Genomic DNA, 1,537 nt, shown 5'->3' on the forward strand with positions numbered 1-1,537 from the left:
GGTCGTCCGCGCTCACCGCCGACCGCCCGGTCGTCGCCGCGATTCGCTCGGCGCGCTGCGCGGCCCGCGCGGCGGAGTACTGCGCCTCTCCCGGGCGCGTCCGAACCGGCGGCGGCTGCGGCACGCCGGGCGCCTTGCTCGCACCCGCCTCGTCCGGCGGCCCGAGCAGCGTGACTAGTCGCGATCCCGAGCCGAGCCGCACCATCGCGCCTGGCGGCAGCGCGACGAAGGCTCGGGACGGGCAGGCCTTCTTGTTGATGGTGGTGCCGTGCGTCGAGCCCAGGTCCATGAGCCAGACGCCGCCCGAGTCGCGGTGCTGGATGACCGCGTGCTGCCGCGAGACGGACGGGTGCGGCAGGTGCACGTGCGCCGCGGCCGGGTCGCGGCCGAGAATGTAGTGCGCTCGCGTCGAGGCGTCCACCGTCTCTATGACCACGCCGTCGCGGATGATCTCGAGCGTGTACGAGCCGGGAGGCGGGACGGTCGACCAGCTGGGCGGCTCGTATGCCATGGCTGCTACAGGCGCGCCTGGCAGCGACGGCCTTGAGCGAAGAAAAGAATTCGCGCGCGACGCGGGAGTTCAGAGAGCGAGAGACTTCCGACAAGAAAGAGAAAGCAGAGAGGCGAGGAAAGACCACCTTGGCCAAACCTGGCCCATGCACGCCACATGCGGCCTCCCGGCGTCTCAAGCACCCGCCCGAGGAGCCCGCATTCGCCGTCCCCCGCAAAGTCGCCCTCGAACTCCTCGCGGTCGCGCTTGCGCGCCGCGCCGTCCGGGCCGTAAGAGCCGAGGCTGGTCTGGGCCCGCTCTAGCCAGCCGTAGAGGAGGGGGCGGCAGCGCTTGTAGGCCAGAGCCCCGTCCACCGCCTCGTACCGGCGCATCCTTCTGGGCGGGAGGCGGAGGACGGTGGTGGAGGGTGGGGATAATGCAAGCGCCTCCCGCCGCAAGCGCTCGTTGCTCTCGGGAGGGGGGAGGGTAGGGGGTTCCGTAGCCAATAGGACGGGGGGGCTAGTGGCGGCGGTTGGCACAATGACACGGGCGAGGGAGGAGCAGTCGTGGAAGGCGCCACGGTGGAGGGTGGAGGTGAGGCCGGCAGGGAAGGCGACGCGGGAGAGGGAGGAGCAGCGGTTGAAGGCGCTGTAGCCGACGGAGGTGAGGCCAGCGGGGAGGTTGATGGAGGTGAGGGCGGTGCAGCCGCCGAAGGCGTAGCTGCCGATGGAGGAGAGGCCGGCGGGCAGGTTGATGGAGGCGAGGGAGGAGCAGCGGCAGAAGGCACCGTCGCCGATGGAGGTGAGGGTGGCAGGGAGGGTGATGGAGGTGAGGGCGGAGCAGCTGTGGAAGGCCCGTTTGTTGATGGAGGTGAGGCCAGGAGGGAGGTTGATGGAGGCGAGGGAGGAGCAGCGGCAGAAGGCGTAGTAGCCGATGGAGGTGAGGCCGGCGGGCAGGTTGGTGGAGGCGAGGGCGGAGCAGTCGCAGAAGGCGAAGTTGTTGATGGAGGTGAGGGTGGCAGGGAGGGTGATGGAGGCGAGGGAGGAG

General features: G+C 70.3%; 1 protein-coding gene across 1 annotated transcript; it reads right to left on the reverse strand.

Annotated features, from left to right (window-relative positions):
* Positions 1 to 516: 516 nt before the first annotated feature.
* EMIHUDRAFT_78607 (hypothetical protein) lies at positions 517 to 1,518 on the reverse strand (the record flags this gene model as incomplete). The annotated part of the gene is made up of 1 exon (XM_005764913.1): positions 517 to 1,518. A coding segment is annotated over one exon (1,002 nt), but the record flags the coding sequence as incomplete, so codon positions are not given.
* Positions 1,519 to 1,537: the final 19 nt, after the last annotated feature.

This window comes from Emiliania huxleyi (genome assembly GCF_000372725.1).
Source record: "Emiliania huxleyi CCMP1516 unplaced genomic scaffold EMIHUscaffold_5722, whole genome shotgun sequence".
Classification (NCBI taxonomy): domain Eukaryota; phylum Haptophyta; order Isochrysidales; family Noelaerhabdaceae; genus Emiliania; species Emiliania huxleyi.